The following is an 18,044-nucleotide window of genomic DNA, read 5'->3' as shown; positions in this document are numbered from 1 at the left end:
CTATTTTACTGAAATTTGGTACAGTGAGTTGTGTTAAACCATTCGATATTTTTCTTCAATTTGGTCCCGATCGGTCCAGATTTGGATAAAGCTGCTATATAGACCGATCCGCCGTTTTAAGGTTTTAGGCCCATAAAAGCCAAATTTATTATCCGATTTTGCTGAAATTTGGGACAGTGGGTTGTGTTAGGCCCTTCGACACCTTTCTGTATTTTGGCCCAGATCGGTTCAGATTTGGATATAGCTTCTACATAGGCCGATCTCTTGGTTTAAGGTTTTGGACCCATAAATGGCCCATTTATTGTCGGATGTCGCCGAAATTGGGGACAGTGAGTTGCGCTAGGGCCTTCGACATCCTTCTTCAATTTATTTTAGATCGGTCCAAATTTGGATATAGCTGCCATATAGACCAATCTCTCAATTTAAGGTCTGGGCCACATAAAAGACGCGTTTTTTATCCGATTTCGTCGAAATTTGGGATAGTGAGTTGTGTTAGGTCTTTCAATATCCCTCTTCAATTTGGTAAAGATCGGTTCAGATTTGGATATAGCTGCCATATAGACCGATCTCACGTTTTAAGGTCTTGGGCCCATAAAAAGGCACATTTATTGTCTGATTTTCCCAAAAATTGGGACAGTGATTTCCTCTAGGCCCCTTGACATCGTTCTGCAATTTGGACCAGATCGGTACAGATTTGGATATAGCTGCCATATAGACCGATCTCTCGATTTAAGGTCTTGGGCCCATAAAAGGCGCATTTATTGTCCGATTTTCCCAAAAATTGGGACAGTGACTTCCTCTAGGCCACTTGATATCGTTCTGCAATTTGACCCAGATCGGTTCAGATTTGGATATAGCTGCCACATTGGCCGATCTCTTGGTTTAAGGTTTTGGACCCATAAATGGCCCATTTATTGTCCGATGTCGCCGAAATTGGGAACAGTGAGTTGTACTAGGGCCTTCGACATCATTCTTCAATTTGTCCTAGATCGGTCCAGATTTGGATATAGCTGCCATACAGACCGATCTCTCGATTGAAGGTCTGAGCCACATAAAAGACACGTTTTTTGTCCGATTTCGCCGAAATTTGGGATAGTGAGTTGTGCTAGGTCTTTCAATATCCCTCTTCAATTTAGTCCAGATCGGTTCAGATTTGGATATAGCTGCCATATAGACCGATCTCTCGTTTTAAGGTCTTGGGCCCATAAAAAGGCACATTTATTGTCTGATTTTCCCAAAAATTGGGACAGTGATTTCCTCTAGGCCCCTTGACATCGTTCTGCAATTTTGCCCAGATCGGTTCAGATTTGGATATAGCTGCCACATAGGCCGATCTCTTGGTTTAAAGTTTTGGCCCCATAAAAGGCCCATTTATAGTCCAATGTCGCCGAAATTTGGGATAGTGATTTGTGCTAGGTCCTTCGACATCCTTCTTCAATTTGTCCTAGATCAGTCCAGATCGATTTGGGGTCTGGGACACATAAAAGACGCATTTTTTGTCCGATTTCGCCGAAATTTGTGAGTTGTTAGGTCATTCGATATTCCTCTTCAATTTGGTCCAGATCGGTTCAGATTTGGATATAGCTGCCATATAGGCCGATCTTTCGATTTAAAGTCTTGGCCCCATAAAAGGCGCACTTATAATCTGATTTCGCTGAAATTTGATACAATGACTAATGTTAGGCTGTTCGACATTCTTGTTGTATATGGTTCGAATCGGTCTATATTTGGATATATTTAACAAAAGGACCAATATTTTGTTCTACAAAATTGAACAATGACTTGTACTTATTAGACCACTCTATGTCCGTGCCTAATTTGATCCAAATCGGACCAAATTGCCATGGGGGCATACATTATACATTTTTCACCGGATTATAACGAAAGGTGATTTACATATATTCCCAAGGGTATCCAAAGTTCGGACCGGCCGAACTTAGCGTCTGTTTACTTGTTTTAGTTGCCTTGTAGGTCGCCCCAGTTGGTAGCGTGCTCGGATTACCAGTGCGTAGTCGTGAGTTCGATTCCCATCAGGGCCTGTTCTGTCGCTATTGTGGTATCACAGTGGACTAAAATAGTCTAAGTGAGTCTGTTTGGAAATAGACTGACACACTTTCCTCACCCTCTTCCTCCTCCTTCAAGTTGCCCTTTCTCAGTCACAGACCTTAAATTTCCATTCCATTTTCCTGCTAGCCATAACACAGCTCAAGAGGGAAAGTCCGTATTTACAATAGCCTCTCATATGCTTCAAATGGTGTTTAGATTTCATATTTAAAATATAAATTTTTTTATCACTGTATAAAAGGTATGAAAAACATTTTCTTTATCATTGAAAAGAAAACATTTACATTGGCATTTAGCCGTCTTATACTGGTCAACATTTTCTTCAACACAAGGAAATATTTGCTATTCATTTCTACGTGTGCATGTGTCTGTAAAGAATTTAATACTTCTCAAATCATATCTATTGAAATGTTAACATACTAATGCCGGCTAGCATTGCTAACAAACAAAAAAAAAAAAAAAAAAAACGAAAAAAGAAAATCCTTTGGATATTCTTTCAATCGGCAAAAGGAAATAACTGAAAGTGTTTGTTTGAAGCTTCCCAACTATTGTAATTCGTCTTATTTACTGTTGCTTAAAAGGAAAGTGCATTAAACTTCAGAAAAGAATTTCAAGAAAACAACTTCAAAATCAACTAAGCATAGTCATACAGCGATACTATGCCTTGCTTGAGGTTGTTTTTCTTCCTTAAGCTTACTGTTACATTACTGTATAAGAGAATTACAAAGAAAAAGTTTACAAACTAAAAAAAAAGCAATAACAACTATTTTGCAGTACTTCGAAATGCGTTTCGGCAAAGGAATTCGTTTGTTCGGTTCTATACTATTCTCACTGGGCACGGTAAGTAGTTTTGTTCGTTAAAATGCTTTAATTTGGGTAGTTTGAAAAGTTTCTTTTTTAATTGAAAAATTCCCCCACAATGGACTGTTGCTGCTGTTACTGCTACTGGGAATAAATTCCTATTGATTTCTATTGAACCCATGTAATGCCTTTGATACTCTGGCTGGGAAAATCTGCGCCACCTACAACCCAACATCCAACACTCTGGTCACCTTGACACTGCTATAAACTTGAAACGGATGCATTGGCATGCTGCTGAATTGAATGAACTCGCTCAACTCACAATTCACACTGCAAAATGTTAACAACTGACATCCGGTGAATGCACACACACCCAACTGTTGGCATTGATGGTTGTTGTTGCTTGAAATGCTCACCGAACACACAACATTCTCTACACATTCTACATTTATTGGTTGTTTCATCTACTTTTTTATGTATGTATGTGTGTGTGTGTGCATTGTCTTTCTACATGAATGCTCACATACACATCCGTGTTCAGATAACTTGGTTGCCCATTGTGATTTATGTTCCAGCTTTGGCGTTCAATCAAGGTAAAGTTGTTTGATTCAACGATCCACTTGTTGTTGTTGTTCTTGTTCATGAGATTTCTTTTTCATTGTTCACACCAAATTCTCCTTTCCTTTTGAGAGTGTGAGAGAGAGATGAGGTTTGATGAAAACACCTCTTTGGCTAGTCAATGAAATTGAATTTTCCTCGTTATAACTTTTATTTGATTTTATTATTATTTTCTTATTCCCTTTTTAACTGTTTTTTCCCCGTTTGTTTCATTAAATTTTTATGGCTCAGTGACGGGTGTTAATATTCACATCATTACGCCATTGGTATGCATGGTGTGCATTTTCTATACGTGTGTGGTAAGTTTTGAATGCACATCAAGTTGAGAGAGATAGAAGAGAGAGAGAGAGATTGGATAATTGGTATATCTTATTGACTAATTGGATTATAAGATTAAATTGGCTTATTTAAAGAAGAGTAACAGATTTTCGTCAATTATTCGTAAAACAGTAGAAATCGAGAATTCCTGTCGTCATCACTCCAATTAGCCAAATTTATTAACATAATTTCACCTACTCACTAACTTGAGTAAGAAGTTCAGTGGGGGGAAACATGTTTTATTTTGAGTTTCGAATGTACGAAAGAAAACAAATTGCTGCATTTCCTATGAAAGCTAAAAATATACGAAATAATCTATTCTAATGTTACGTTTGCTGTTGTTGTTGTTGTAGCAGTGTGTTCCAGATTCAGAAATTCAGTGATTATGGTGGGTTGTGTGCAGAGGGATTTGGATCTTGAGTCAAGTGGCTGGGCGGTAACACGGGTGACATGTGTTGTGTGTTGACAGGTCACCATGGGTCACACTAGAGCTGGCAAACTATCGATAATTGCAGCATTCGATATATTTCATTCTTTTAATGATAAATATCGATAGTATCGTTAATTCCCCATCACCTATGTTCCAAACAAAAATCTTATATATAACAAGTAAAAGCGTGCTAAGTTCGGCCGGACCGAATCTTATATACCCTCCACCATGGGTCGCATTTGTCGAGTATTTTTCCCGGCATCTCTTCTTAGGCAAAAAAGGATAAAAGAAAAGATTTGCTCTGCTATTAGAGCGATATCAAGATATGGTCCGGTTTGGACCACAATTAAATTATATGTTGGAGACCTGTGTAAAATGTCAGTCAATTCGAAAAAGAATTGCGCCCTTTGGGGGCTCAAGAAGTAAAATAGAGAGATCGATTAATATGGGAGCTGTATCGGGCTGTAGACCGATTCAGACCAAAATAAAAACGTATGTTGATGGTCAAGAGAGGATCCGTCGTACAAAATTTCAGGCAAATCGGATAATAATTGCGACCTCTAGAGACTCAGGATGTCAAGATCCCAGATCGGTTTATTTGGTAGCTATATCAGGTTATGAACAGATTTAAACTTTATTTGACACAGTTGTTGAAAGGAAAAATAAAATACGTCATTCAAAATTTCATCCAAATCGGATAGGAATTGCGCCCTCTAGTAGCTCAAGAAGTCAAGTCCCCAGATCTGTTTATATGGCAGCTATATCAGGTTATGGACCGATTTGAACCATACTTGGCACAGTTGTTGGATATCGTCGGATAAGAATTGCGCACTCTAGAGGTTCAAGAAGTCAAGACCCAAGATCGGTTTATATGGCAGCTATATCAGGTTATAGACCGATTTGAGCCATACTTGGCACAGTTGTTGGATATCATAACAAAACACGTCGTGCAAAATTTCATTCCAATCGGATAAGAATTGCGCACTCTAGAGGCTCAAGAAGTCAAGACCCAAGATCGGTTTATATGGCAGCTATATCAAAACATGGATTGATATGGCCCATTTACAATACCAACCGACCTACACTAATAAGAAGTATTTGTGCAAAATTTCAAGCGACTAGCTTTACTCCTTCGGAAGTTAGCGTGCTTTCGACAGACAGACGGACGGACGGCCAGACAGACGGATGGACATAGCTAGATCGACATAAAATTTCACGACAATCAAGAATATATATTCTTTATGGGGTCTCAGACGAATATTTCGAGTAGTTATAAACAGAATGACGAAATTAGTATACCCCCCATCCTATGGTGGAGGGTATAAAAATCAATTTGTGTTTGTCCTTATAGACTCGAAAATGGCTGTACAGATTTTCTTGACATTTTGCGAAATTTTGGTTGCTCTCTTATAGTAACCTAAAAACAAAAATTTGGTATCAAATTTACGGGTGGGGTACCTAGGGGGACCGCCCCACCCCCAAAACCAATAGTATATATATAAATATACCAATCTCGACAATATGGGACTCAAATGAAAGGTATTTTGGTTTAGAAAACGAATCTGATATCCAATTGTCGGACCACATGCTTGGCGATTCACCCCAAACCCCCAAAATACCCTAAAATCGAACATATTTACCGACCATGGCAATATGGGATTCAAATGGAATGTATTTGCGAGTTGAATGCAAGTTTGATATCTAAATATGGGATCAAGATTCTGGAGGCCACCGCCTCTCCAAAACACCTCCCAAACAAGATTTATTTACTTACCATTGCTGTATGGGGCTAAGACAAAAGGTATTTGAGTGTATAATACAAATCTTATATCTAAATGTGGGACTAAGTGATTGAGGGGCCGCCCCTCCCCAAAAATGGCGCCCAAATTTACGACCATAGCAATATGGACCTCAAATTAAAGGTCTTTGGGAGTAGAGCGCGACTCTGATACCATTATTAGGGAAAAAGTGTCTATGGGGTCACCCCACCCCCATAACACCAGCCAAATAGGACGTATTTGCTAACCATTGCAATGTGGGGCTCAAAAAAGATGAATTTTGGAGTAGAACACGAATATGATATCTATTTTCAGGACCAAGTCACTGAGTGGCCGCCCCATCCACCAAGACACCCTCAAAACCGGTAATGTTTGCCGGCTATGGAAATATGAGGCTCAAATGAAAGGTATTTGGGAGTAGACCACGACTCTGATATCAACATTGGGGACCAACTGCCTAGGAGACTGCCCACCCCCATAACAATACACAAATAGGACGTTTTTGCTCACCATGACAATTTTGCAGTAAGGGGTTAATTGATAGGTATATGAGATTAGAAAACGAATTTGATATTTAATTTTGAGGGGGGTTCACATAGATAATATTTGAGAGTAGATTACGATGCAGATATATTTTCAGGGCTAAGTGTTTAAGGGACCACCCCACTACCCAAAACACCCCAAAATCGGGCATATTTACCGACCACATCAATGTGGGGCTCAAATAAAAGGTATTGGGGAGTAGAGCACAAAATTGATACCCACTTTCGGGACCAATTTTCTGGGGGTCTACTCCTTCCCCAAAACACCCCACAAACAGCATTTATTTACTGACCATCGCAATATGGGGCTCAAATAAAGGTATTTGGGGGTAGAATATGAATCTTATATCCAAATGTCGGACCATATATGGGGGGTACAGCCCCTTTACCAAAACACAACCCAAGAGGTTACAAATTTACCAACCAAGGCAATATGTGGCTGAAATGAAAGGTATTTGAGATTTGAAAACGAATTTGATAACCAATTTGGGGCTAAGTGTTTGGGGGACACCTCGTCCCATAAACTCCCCTTATGGGGTTTAAATAAAGGGTGCTTGAGAGAAGAGCACGATGCTGATATTTTTTTCAAGACAAAGTGTCTCGTATCTTTTCCCAGCTCTAGGACACACATCGTGCAAGTTGGCATTAATCTCTATGAGAGCCAGAACCACTCTGGTTTGCCGGGGGAGGTAAATTTCTACAGGTGCGATGTGTGGCGATCGTTCTCCAAGGACAACATTCACCCGGTAGCTATTAGCCAAAAAATAAAATATCAATAGTATCGATTGTGCCATTGATATTTTCCCAGCTCTAGGACACACATCCTGCACGTTGGCATCAATCTCTTTGGGAGTTGAGCCAGCTACATCTGCCGGATCGTAATTGAGCCAGATCCACTCTGGTTTGCCGGGGTAGGTAAATTTCTTCAGGTGCAATGGGTGGCGGTCGTTCTCCAAGGACAACATTCACCCGGTAGCTATTTACCGCATCCGCTACCGTGTCTACATGAATGTTGTCCAGAAGCGCTTGGTAAGCCGCTTGATCTAGAGGTCTTTTATTGCAGCGTTGCACCTCAAGGTTAAGATCATGTATATCCACCTTAAGGCTTCTGAGCGGAGGATCTACCTACCCACAAAATGATGATTCGTATGGTCCCTGCGATAACAGCCCAGAAGGAAATGTTACGACAACATGTAGTAATGTCTTAGTCCGCGTTAGCACTCAGGAGACAGCCTGATTTGGCTGTCTCCTGAGTGAACGACCGTCACCCATCGCACCTAGTTAGTTTTGACCTAATTATGTTCCGGCAGATACAGGCGTTTCAACTCCTACAGAGCAAGGATTGATGTGTGTCCCGATTATGACCTGGGACCCCTCAGCACCCGCCACCTGTTTAGCTGCCCAGCCAGACCCAATCGACTCAGACCCAGAACCCTCAGGACACAACCCAACATAGTGGCAGAGTTCCTGGATGTGGATATTCAACAGAACCAGGTTTTCACATTTTCTCAAGGCAAAACTGAATTTGTATCTGGTACCGAGACAAATTTAAGTAAACATTTTTAGGGGAAAGATTCCCAAAAAGGACGTTTGGTGGCTCCAGGATAAAGTCTGCAAGGGAATTTTTGGCTTCTACGATGCACGTGTTATTGGCATGCCATTGAGAATGGGTCTGTGCCACCAGGATAACCGCAAAACCAAAATTCTGGCGAAGAATCTTCAGTTGTTCTAAACTTTATGTGGACAATAAGTCGGAGTACAAAGCCTTTAATACAAAGACGTTGAGTTTGAAGAGCGTTACGAAATGTACATTCTTTCTTAATATACTCCAAATAGATGACAATGTTAATTGGTGTTCATGAACATGACAACCTTCCAGGAGAAGTGAAAGCGGATACTTGCAATATGTCGAACTGCATAAATTACTAGACTCAATGACCTATCGATAAGATATCTCTATATGCCCTATTGGGAGTCATAGCTGTGATAGGTCCAATGGCGGCACACATGGTGATCTAGCACTTGGTATATTTATGTCCGGTCTACAGGAACATAAAGCTGCCAAACTTTGGGAGGAGGATCTTCTCCGAAATGAGAGATATTGTAAATGGTTAAAAAAATCGAAGGGACGAGATGGTTACAACAATATTAACTCACACGGAGTGCCCCCATAGAAAAAATCAAGCACGGCGTTGACAAATTGACGACATTGTTTCATAAAAGTGAACCAACACACAGGTGTTAACAGGTCATCGACAAATGTTCATAAATCAACAACAGTTTCTGTTAACAAGCCATCCACAGGCGTTCACATTCTGTTAACATGTAGTACACAGGTTATTTTAAAGATTTCAAAAAGTTTTTGTATGCTGCTGACAATCGAATCTTTGCGCCGTTCATACCATGATTGTGTGTTTATAGACGCATTACCACATTGCACCATAGCCGCCTCCGAACAAACAATGTTTTGAGATTCATGTGACCTAAAAACTGGTATACATACACATTTCGTGGGCATGATGTTCACAACAGTCGCAAAACAAACCCCTCATGTTGACAATATTTTCAACAACGCCTGTGTATGATAATGACACAATTGCTATGTGAATTTGCATATTATTGTATTTTCTTTTTTTTCTTTTTCTGTCAGTGTAGAGACACTGTAGACACTGATATGCGTGCAGTCAAATGCTCTTCGGACGTACTTGCATTTACAATCGATTAGTTTACACTTTCTACATTCGTCTTCCGATTTATGATCTGGGCACATACACCCTTTCTTCTCCTAGACTTCGTGTGACTCGGGTGCCAAGATGGGAGCTCCGATGTATGCGAAATTTCGTTTGCACCATAATGGTTATCCAAAAAACAATATAGGCGACAAACGGAAGATTTTTGGGAGTAAAGTACGAATATGACATTAAAATATGGCGCCAAGTGTTTGGGAAGCTGTAACATTCCCAAAAAGCATCTCAAGCGTATATTATGGGAGATGGGGACAATACGAGTATTAAGCTCAATTGATATGATATCCTCATTTGGAGGCAAGAATTTGGGGAATAAAAAGTGTTTTCTACCACATCCGAGTTTTTTTTCTAATTCCTTGTTTTAAAAACTTTTCTCAAAATTTTAAATGCAGTGAATAATACCTTTTTAAAATATTTTTTTGGCGAAAACTTTTTGATATATGGATTGTTAGGCAAATTATTCGCCTCGGCTTGTCTAAATTGTTACGAAATTTTAGTGTTCAACATTGAATGTTATATGCTCGCTCTTCTAACTCTCTCCTCAGTCTCGTTAACAATCTTCAAAATTCCATGATCATTACCGAAGCTTCCTTAATTTTCAAGGGAGGTCTTAAAGCTGTCGTTTGGACTGATGTCATTCAAACGATTATTATGGTGGGTGCCATTATCTTTGTTGTCGTCAAGGGTACCATAGATGTGGGAGGCCTTGGTGTGGTATTTGAACGTAATTGGGCCACAGGAAGAATTGAAATCCCTGAGTATGTTGCCTTATTAAAGAAAATCCATTCAAAGTAAACAAACGATTTTTTTTAGACTTACTTGGGATCCCACTGCTCGCATCTCTATGTTGTCTATTATGGTGGGCACCACCCTGTGGTACACGCAGGTCAACTGTGGCAATCAGGTTATAGTACAACGTTATTTGTCGGTGCCCTCCATACGAGAGGCAAAACGCGCCTGCATATATTTTACCACGGGCATTGTATTGATCAATGTGTTGTGCATGTACAATGGCCTGTTGATATTTGCCAATTATTATGATTGTGATCCTTTGAGTACAAAATTGGCTAAGGCCAAGGATCAGATGGTGCCCCTAATGGTTATGGAGACTTTGCAATTTCTACCAGGCATGGCTGGTCTCTTTGTGGCTGGGGTATTTAGTGCCGCCTTGAGCTCTCTATCGACAGGATTGAATTCCTTGGCTGCGGTATTTTTGGAGGACTATATAAAACCCTTTCGCAAGGAGACATTGACGGAAAGGCAAACGGCTTGGATTATGCGTTCCACGGTGGTATTTATTGGAGTACTAAGTGTAGCTTTGGTATTGGTCATACAATTCTTGGGCCATGCAGTGGTACAGTTGTCCACCACTTTGTCCTCAGTGACGGGAGGACCTTTGCTGAGTTTGTTTCTAATGGGCCTATTAATGCCCTGGATTAACTCAAAGGTTAGGTTGTGGAAAAAAAAAACTCAACAGAACGAAATATTAATAAATCTCCCATATATAGAGCGCTGTTAGTGGCTGTATTGTCTCGTTTATCACCATGACTTGGATTTGTGTCAAATGTCAAGTGGCCTTGGCCACTGGGGAACTGGTGTATGCTGAGAAACCCATGTCGACAGAGGGTTGCACCTATGATTTTGAACCCATAATGACCTCATTGGCCAATAGCACTTTTTTAGAACATAGGTAAATCTTGAATTAAATTTTGTTTTTATTTGATGTTTTATTTTTGGATTTTTACAGCACCAAAACTTTTGCCCAGTATATCTATCAAATGTCATTTTTCTTTTATGCTGCCGTTGGATGCACCATTTCCATTGTGGTGGCCCACTTGGCTTCGCTGGTGTTTGGCCGAAATGATCCCTCCACCATGAATCGCAAACTCTTTCCACCATTTGTGTGTAGATTAATCGAATTTAAGGATTACGACAGCGTCTATCAGAAGGATGTGGATGAGCAAATGGTTATTGTCTATGATTTGCAGATAAAAAATAGTGACTTAAAACAGTCCTTAAAGGATGATGTTGTTCTGTGAGATTTATTTTTTTCGTCGCAATTAAGATAAGTTTGTAGTAATGCGTTTTTTTGTTATTTTAGTCTAAGAAAATATAAAACAAACTGAAAACAATGGAATTGGTGTTTTTTTAGGAGAAAGGGAAAGAAATTTATGCTAGCCCTTTTAAGGCAAGGTTCTATTTGCAATAAGTTAATCTCCATCTCTCCAGACCAAAGCCCGCTCAAACGAAAAAACTGTAACGACCACCACAATGTGTGACTCTAATGTAGGGTATTTCAAAGTAGAACAAGTAAAAAGGCTTTAAGTCTGGCCGGGCCGAACTTTGGATACCCACCACCTCGGGTATATATAAAAACCGCCTTTCATCAAAATTCGGTGAAAATTTCATACCTTATGTCCCATATCAGTTATATCAAAATATGTTCCGATTTGAACCAAATACAATACTAATAAGTACAGTAGCTATATCTAAAAATAAACCGATTTGAACTATATACGACACGGATGTCGAAAAGCCTAACATAAGTTACTGTGTCAAATTTCAGTGAAATCGGATCATAAATGCGCTTTTTATGGGCCAAAGACTTTAAATCGAGATATCGGTCTACATGGCAGCTATATCCAAATCTGGACCGATTTGGGCCAAGTTGCACAAAAATGTCGAAGAGCCTAACACAAAGCGCTGTCCCAATTTTCGGCGAAATCGGACAATAAATGCCTCTTCTATGGGCCCAAAACCTTAAATCGAGAGATCGGTCTATATGGCAGATGTAAGAAGGAACATCGAGGAGCCTAACTAAACTCACTGTCTCAAATTTCAGCGACATCGGACAATAAATGCGTCCTTTATGGCCCCAAAACCTAAAACTTAGATATCGGTCTATATGGCAGCTATATATAAATCTGGACCGATTTGTGCGATGTTGCAGAAGTATGTCAAGGGGCTTAACTTAACACACTGTCCCAAATTTCGGCGACATCGGACAATAAATGCCTCTTCTATGGGCCCAAAACCTTAAATCAAGAAATCGGTCTTATGAGAGCTATATCCAAATCTGAACCGATCTAGGCCAAATTGAAGAAAGATGTCAAAGGGCCCAACACAACTCACTATCCCAAATTTCAGCGAAATCGGATAAAAAATGTGGCTTTTAGGTTCCTTAGACCCTAAATCGGAGGATCGGTCTATATGGCAGCTATATCCAAATCTGAACCGATCTGAGGTTTTTGTGTTCAGAAATATGTTCCCAAGAGATATTAAGGGCTGGCTGGTTGTCTGAGAAGATATTTATGCCAATCGCCGTAAGGACATTATATCTTTGCCATTCCACCACTTCCTGAATTGCAAAGATCTCAACTTGATACACCAGTTCTAGATCTTTAAAGTACACCCCAAAGCACACCTGGTCGTCTAGTTTGGAAACATCCGTATAGAAATCTATGTAACCCCTGTTACCAGGGATACCGTAGATCCAATTTAAAGCGTCGTCCACCAGACCACAACACCATATAGCATTATAGGTCTTACAACTGCAGTATATACATGTTGGAAAATAAGGGAAAATTGGAAAATAAAAGAATGCTCCTTTAACCTCACGGCAGTTGTCGCAGCAATTTGTCTCGCAGTTGTCGCAGCAATGTCCAGAGGCATTAGATGTAGCATTAAATTCAGTGCATCAGATGGTGTCTTCCTCAGTGCGGCTGTGATGCACAAGGAAGCCATCCTTTGGATCCGGTTGAGTATTGAGCAGGAGGTGGACTTTTGAAGCGCCGTCCACCAGACCACAACACCATATAGCATTATGGGTCTGACAACTGCAGTATATACCCAATGCATGATACGCAGTCTTAACCCTCAACTTTTGCCAATGGCTCTCTTGCAGGTGTATAGAGCAAGAATTGCCTTTCTGACCCTTTTCCAAAATGTTGTATTTGAAGTTCATTTTCCTTTCCAGCAAAACATTCAGGTATTTTGCGCTTTCAGTAAATTTAACATTCTCTTCTCCCAAGCAGACAGGTGCCATTGTAGGCAACTTGTATCTCCTGTTGTAAAGAACTATTTACTTCAGTTTTGCACGGATTTATACCTAGACCACTTTTGGTAGAGCACTTCGGTGATGTATATCTCTTAGAGTGCTGGGAAACTTTTCCCTAACCGCAATTGCCACGTCATCAGCATACGCGACCACTTTTACTACTCTTTCTTCCAGAGACAATTATATATTGTTAATGGCTTCATTCCAAAGTAGAGTAGTCAGTACACCTCTTTGAGGTGTTCCTCTGCTGACCCATCTTTTGAGATCCACAGATCCCAAGCCTGCCGTAATATATCTTTTAGTAAGTTATTAATAAACTTTCTTACGGTAGAGTTGATGCATAGAAACTTCAACTCCTTCATGATTGACGTTGGTTTTACATTATTGAAAGCACCTTCAATGTCAAGAAATGCTACCATTGTATATTCCTTGACAGCGAGAGAACCCTCTATGCAGCCGACTAGGTCGTGAAGGGCTGTTTCAGTGGATTTGCCCTTACTATATGCATGCTGCTGCCGCGATAGGCGATCTCGAGGGAATTTTGCCCTAAAATATGTTTCTATCAACCTTTTAAGAGTCTTCAGCATGAAGGATGACAGACTAATAGGACAAAATGTTTCGCCTTCGTGTGGTAAGGTATTCCTGCTTTCGGAATGAAAATGACTTTCACGTCCCTTCATCCCAGAGGTAATATGACATTCTAATGTAAGCAGAGTCTCTATCTTTAAGCCAAGGAATCAGTCTATTAGACACAGCTTGTTATTCAACCGGTGATGCATCATCATGGCCTGGCGACTTAAAGGAGTCGAAACTTCTTATCGCCCAAACAATTTTAGGCTCAGTCATAATTTTCCTTATAAACTCCGACAAATGCATACCAGTGACAACCTCTTCTGGCGCCACATTGTCCGTTGGAGAATTTTCCGGGAAATGTGTATCAATGAGTAGTTCTAGTGTTTCCTCACTAGACATTGTCCATACATTCTCTGACTTCTGAATATACCCCACCGTTATAGGTCTCACGGATAGAATCTTCCTTAGCCTTGAGGCCTCAGATGTATTCTCCACGGAGCTGCAGAATTTCACACAGGATTTGTTCTTAGCTTTTCTCAGCTCGCCCTTATATTTTCTTAGCGCAGCCTTAGAGACGTCCTAATCGTGTGGTGCTCCTGTGGCTTTTGTTAACGAGTTTTCTGCAGTCCTTCCTTAGACCAAACTATTGCTCTGTTACAAACAAATGCTCTAAGTTATAAGACCTTGTGTCACAGTAGTGGTGTATGGTATAAAACATGCAGAGTTTTTGGGAATTTGCAGATGTTGGTTGAATAGGTATTTTTGCCACTTCACACAGTCGTTCATCCTTTTTATACCCACCACCGAAGGATGGGGGTATATTCATTTTGTCATTCCGTTTGCACCACATCGTAATATCCATTTCCGACCCTCTAAAGTATATATATACTCTTGACCAGCGTAAAAATCTAAGACGATCTAGCAATGTCCGTCCATCTGTCCGTCCGTCTGCCTGTTGAAATCACGCTACAGCCTTTAAAACTAGAGATATTAAGCTGAAACTTTGCACAGATTCTTTTTTTGTCCATAAGCAGGTAAAGTTCGAAGATGGCTATATCGGACTATATCTTGATATATGCCCCATATAGACCGATCCGCCGATTTAGGGTCTTAAGGTCATAAATGCCACATTTATTATCCGATTTTGCTGAAATTTGGGACAGTGAGTTGTGTTAGGTCAGTCAACATCCTTCTTCAATTTGGCTCAGATCGGTCCAGATTTGGATATAGCTGCTATATACACCGATCTCTCGATGTAAGTTTTTGGGCCCATGAAAGGCGCATTTATTGTCCGAAGTCACCGAAATTTGAGTTGTGTTAGACCCTTCGACATCCTTCCTCAATTTGGCTTATACCGGTCAAGATTTGTATATAGCTGCCATATAGACCGATCTTTCGATTTAAGGTTTTGTGCCCATAAAAGGGGCATTTATTATCCGATGTCGCCGAAATTTGGGACAGTGAGTTGTGTTAGGCCCTTCGACTTCCTTCTTTAATTTGGCTCAGAAAGGTCCAGATTTGGATATAGCTGCCATATACACCGATCTCTCGATGTAAGGTTTTGGGGCCATAAAAGGCGCATTTATTGTCCGATGTCGCCAAAATTTCGGACAGTGAGTTATGTTAGTGCCTTCGACGTTCCTCTTCAATTTGGTCCAGATCGGTCTAGATTTGGATAGAGCTGCCATATAGACCGATCTCTCGATCTAATGTTTTGGGCCCATAAAGGGCGCATTTATTGTCCGACGTCGTCGAAATTTGGGACGGTGAGTTGTGTTAAGCCACTCGACATTTTTCTTCAATTTGGCTCAGATCGGTCCAGATTTGTATATAGCTGCCATATAGACCGTATGGTTTTGGGCCCATAAAATTCGCATTTATTGTCCGATGTCGCCGAATTTGATACAGTCAGTTAAGTTAGTCCCCTCGACATTTCTCTGTAATTTGGCCTAGATCGGTCCATATTTGGATAAAGGGTGATTTTTTTGAGGTTAGGATTTTCATGCATTAGTATTTGACAGATCACGTGGGATTTCAGACATGGTGTCAAAGAGAAAGATGCTCAGTATGCTTTGACATTTTATCATGAATAGACTTACTAACGAGCAACGCTTGCAAATCATTGAATTTTATTACCAAAATCAGTGTTCGGTTCGAAATGTGTTCAAATTTTGTTCAGCGATGAGGCTCATTTCTGGTTGAATGGCTACGTAAATAAGCAAAATTGCCGCATTTGGAGTGAAGAGCAACCAGAAGCCGTTCAAAAACTGCCCATGCATCCCGAAAAATGCACTGTTTGGTGTGGTTTGTACGCTGGTGGAATCATTGGACCGTATTTTTTCAAAGATGCTGTTGGACGCAACGTTACGGTGAATGAACACATTTCGAACCGAACACTGATTTTGGTAATAAAATTCAATGATTTGCAAGCGTTGCTCGTTAGTAAGTCTATTCATGATGAAATGTCAAAGCATACTGAGCATCTTTCTCTTTGACACCATGTCTGAAATCCTACGTGATCTGTCAAATACTAATGCATGAAAATCCTAACCTCAAAAAAATCACCCTTTAGCTGCCATATAGACCGATCTCTCGATTTAAGGTTTTGTGCCCATAAAAGGCGCATTTATTACCTGATGTCGCCGAAATTTGGGACAGTGAGTTATATTAGGCCCTTAGACTTCCTCGGATCGGTCCAGATTTGGATATAGCTGCCATATAGACCGATCCTCCGATTTAGGGTCTTAGACCCATAAAAGCCAAATTTATTATCCGATTTTGCTGAAATTTGGGACAGTGAGTTGTGTCAGTACCTTCGACATTCTTCTTCAATTTGGCTCAGATCGGTCCAGATTTGGGTATAGTTGCCATATGGATCGATCTCTCGATTTAAGGTTTTGGGCCCATCAAAGGCACATTTATAATTCGATTTCGCTCAAATTTAACACAGAGACATATGTTAGGCTTTTCGACATCCATATCGTATCTGGTTCAGATCGCTCTATATTTGTGAACGATTCCTCCTAAGATGCTTCATTAGCTGCTGCTGTGAAAGTACTTTTTGAGTTCCGTGCTTCCCCGTTGGCACACACCTTGAGCCCTGTCCAACCGGATGACCCACCCACACAGGGCTTGTCGGGACCCGTTTCGATGCTTCCCCTCTGGTCTCGGTTGTGGCAGGATGATTTTCAGTCTCCTTCATCTCCTTTAGGAACAGGGAAAACTTCTCACATATCAATGAGTGCAGTTCGATTCAAGTTTTAAGCTCAATGATAAGGGGCCTCCTTTTTATAGCCGAGTCCGAACGGCATGCCGCAGTGCGACACCTCTTTCGAGAGAAGTTTTACATTTACAAATTTTTTCTGATGTCCTCGCCAGGATTCGAACCCAGGCGTTCAGCGTCATAGGCGGACATGCTAACCTTTGCGCTACGATAGCCTCCGTCATCACTGCGTCACTCCGGTCACCATCAGCTTCATCCAATATACCAATCTTCCAGTCGCTGGTTGAAAGATTGGGATTACATTCCCTTAGTCTTCCAAGTATAGATTCAGGATCAGAGGGAATCCTCAGATCCAAATCCTACCATGCTCGATTGGTTGAGAAGGAATATCTTCCTTCTTGGCTATATATGGCTACCATAAAGACCAATATTTTGTTCAGCAAAATTGAACAATGACTTGTAGACCACTCAATATTTGTGTCGAATTTGGTAAAAATCGGACCATATTTCGATAAAGCTGCTATGGGGGCATAAATTTTGCATCTTTTACCGGATTATGGCGAATGGTGGTTTACATACATACCCGAGGTGGTGGGTATCCAAAGTTCGGCCCCGGCCGAACTTAACGCCTTTTTACTTGTTCTCTCTATCTCTCTCTCGATCTCTCTCGCTATCTCTTTACCTCTTGAATATGGTATGAGAATTCCTAATAACTCTCTTTACTTATAAAGGGAGGCCTCAAAGCGGTTGTATGGACTGATGTTATACAAACCCTTATAATGGTGGGAGCTATTATCTGCGTGGTTGTAAAAGGTACCATTGATGTGGGAGGTTTTGGTGTTGTCTTGGAGCGTAACTGGATGACAGGAAGAATTGAATATCCTGAGTATGTA

General features: G+C 40.6%; 1 protein-coding gene across 7 annotated transcripts in view; it reads left to right on the top strand.

Annotated features, from left to right (window-relative positions):
• LOC106086045 (sodium-coupled monocarboxylate transporter 1) overlaps window positions 1–18,044 on the top strand; it is a 97,612-nt gene that overhangs the window by 36,519 nt on the left and 43,049 nt on the right. Inside the window, exons 4-9 of one of the 7 annotated variants that reach the window (XM_059362391.1) lie at window positions 2,839–2,904; window positions 3,407–3,458; window positions 3,715–3,782; window positions 9,902–10,056; window positions 10,112–10,745; window positions 10,807–11,430. The exons of 5 other annotated variants lie outside the window; for them this stretch is intronic. In XM_059362391.1, the coding sequence (XP_059218374.1) occupies window positions 2,839–2,904; window positions 3,407–3,458; window positions 3,715–3,782; window positions 9,902–10,056; window positions 10,112–10,745; window positions 10,807–10,992 (1,161 nt within the window). In that variant the 3' untranslated portion in view covers window positions 10,993–11,430. Of the gene's footprint in view, window positions 1–2,838; window positions 2,905–3,406; window positions 3,459–3,714; window positions 3,783–9,901; window positions 10,057–10,111; window positions 10,746–10,806; window positions 11,431–17,882; window positions 18,038–18,044 lie in introns of those variants that run through there. One more of the 7 variants, XM_059362390.1, reaches the window with a different exon arrangement.

This window comes from Stomoxys calcitrans, chromosome 2 (genome assembly GCF_963082655.1).
Source record: "Stomoxys calcitrans chromosome 2, idStoCalc2.1, whole genome shotgun sequence".
Classification (NCBI taxonomy): Eukaryota; Metazoa; Arthropoda; class Insecta; order Diptera; family Muscidae; genus Stomoxys; species Stomoxys calcitrans.
The sequence above is the reverse complement of the archived record's forward strand: the minus strand, read 5'-3'. Positions and strand labels throughout refer to the sequence as shown.